The sequence below is a fragment of the Diospyros lotus genome, chromosome 3 (assembly GCF_014633365.1).
Source record: "Diospyros lotus cultivar Yz01 chromosome 3, ASM1463336v1, whole genome shotgun sequence".
In the NCBI taxonomy this organism is placed as follows: Eukaryota; Viridiplantae; Streptophyta; class Magnoliopsida; order Ericales; family Ebenaceae; genus Diospyros; species Diospyros lotus.
In genome coordinates this window covers 24,459,948-24,461,586 of record NC_068340.1, presented here as the reverse complement: position 1 = coordinate 24,461,586, position 1,639 = coordinate 24,459,948, and the positions used below count along the sequence as shown (strand labels likewise).

The 1,639-nt window shown below is 42.6% G+C and overlaps 1 protein-coding gene across 1 annotated transcript; it reads right to left on the bottom strand.

Annotated features, from left to right (window-relative positions):
• Positions 1 to 263: 263 nt before the first annotated feature.
• LOC127797931 (ribulose bisphosphate carboxylase small subunit, chloroplastic-like) lies at positions 264 to 1,160 on the bottom strand. Its single transcript, XM_052331133.1, has 2 exons — positions 796 to 1,160; positions 264 to 640 (listed from the first exon to the last, which is right to left on the bottom strand). Exons 1-2 carry the CDS (start codon positions 976 to 978, stop codon positions 410 to 412), a joined length of 414 nt encoding a protein of 137 aa, XP_052187093.1. The 5' UTR covers positions 979 to 1,160; the 3' UTR covers positions 264 to 409.
• Positions 1,161 to 1,639: the final 479 nt, after the last annotated feature.

Sequence of the window (1,639 nt, the reverse complement as noted above, 5' to 3'; positions counted from 1 at the left end):
AAATTACGACATGAATGTGAAGAAAACTGAAGAAGAAAAGGTCCATTAGTCTCTTCAAACCGTTTTTGTGTATTAGAGAAATACATAATAAATTCTTATTTAAAAGACTTGATTCATTATTATTAATGAATTATAATATATCAAAAATGAAAAAGAAGGGGACATTAATTTAGGGTTGGGTGTTAGAAGAAATTAAACATCAATCCCTAATTCCAATGATCTAATAATTCCTTGTTCTCATTTGGAGACAAAGACGTGGGGAATTAAAGAGGAAAACTTGCATAGTTGCAACATATATAAAAGGAAAACACGAACATATCAACCTAGCAACAATTGACACCTTAGAAGTCACAAAGCTAGGAATTGAAGACAACGTGGATGATATGCATGCAAATGCAATTAATAAAATTTAGAATTCAGGAGGCTTGTAGACAATGAAACTGATGCACTGCACTTGACGCACGTTGTCGAATCCTATGATTCGGATGTAGGCATCTTTGTACTCCTTCTTGGCCTCCTCCACCTCCTTCAACACCTGCCCCGAGTCCGTGCACCCGAACATCGGCAGCTTCCACATGGTCCAGTACCGCCCGTCGTAGTATCCCGGTGACCTGTTGTTCTCCCGGTACACGAACCCGCCCTGCAGTTCACCCATCCAATACATATATAATAATAATAATTAAGACTATAAATAGAAATGACTGAATATATATATATATATATATTTGTTAATTAATGTGAGGGGAAGGGGAATTAAGGTCAAGGGTGGGTTCGAGTAGGTAGGTTGGTAGGTACCTTCATGCACTGGACTCTGCCGCCGTTGCTGGCAAGGGAGGTAATGTCGTTGTCGAGCTTGCGGGTGGCGGGCAAAGCGGACGACGATTTGAGGCCGGTGAAGGGAGCCACCATGGTGGCCTGAGCCGGGCTGGCACGGTTCAAGGATGCAACTGCAGCAGTTGAGATCATGGAGGAAGCCATGACTCTTCTTCTTCTTCTTCTTACTTAACTTGCGAACTCAACCACCGCTGCTTGTGTGGGTTTGTGTTTTATTTTAGAGAGAGCTGCTCTGCTGCTTGGCTCCAACATATATAACCAGAGGCAAACTCACTGTTGCCAAGCTACCCCTTTACCATCTTCCCCCAGTTCAACGGTTCAAATTCGTCGGGTAAATGAGAGCTCATCTTTGGTCCATGAGTGGGTGACATTATAGCGTGGTGGCCACATAATTCTGGGAAATTGGGTTCGGACGCCTCATCGACAACAACCCTACCGTTGCGCCACGTGGCATTTACCCCCCATGGTCTTACTCTTTATCTCTCTGCCCATCCACCAGAGGCCTCAATTACTAACCCCTCCCAACTCCAATTCTCCGTCTTCTCTTCCTTCATTCCTCGCCCGTCGATTTCCCCTGCTTGCTTCAACTAACACCTCTTATCTACTCTTCAAACCAAAATTAATGCTCTTCAATTTAATTTCGCATCGATCAAATCCAAAATCCAAGCCCACTATATATAACTAATGTAACGCTTGTTCAACATTCAGTTCAGGCCACTATATTTTGGTTTTCAAAAATCAATCAAAGCGTTCTATTTTTCACAACAATTATTCTGTACGACTGTCGTGTCATTTTCACAGTCAT

What these genes read in the sequence shown, in the direction of transcription:
- LOC127797931 (XM_052331133.1), bottom strand. Translation starts at nt 978, where the DNA reads ATGGCTTCCTCCATGATCTCAACTGCTGCAGTTGCATCCTTGAACCGT. An exon ending in GCAGAGTCCAGTGCATGAAG is followed by an intron (nt 641 to 795) that starts GTACCTACCAAC and finishes GGTGAACTGCAG; the next exon opens with GGCGGGTTCGTGTACCGGGA.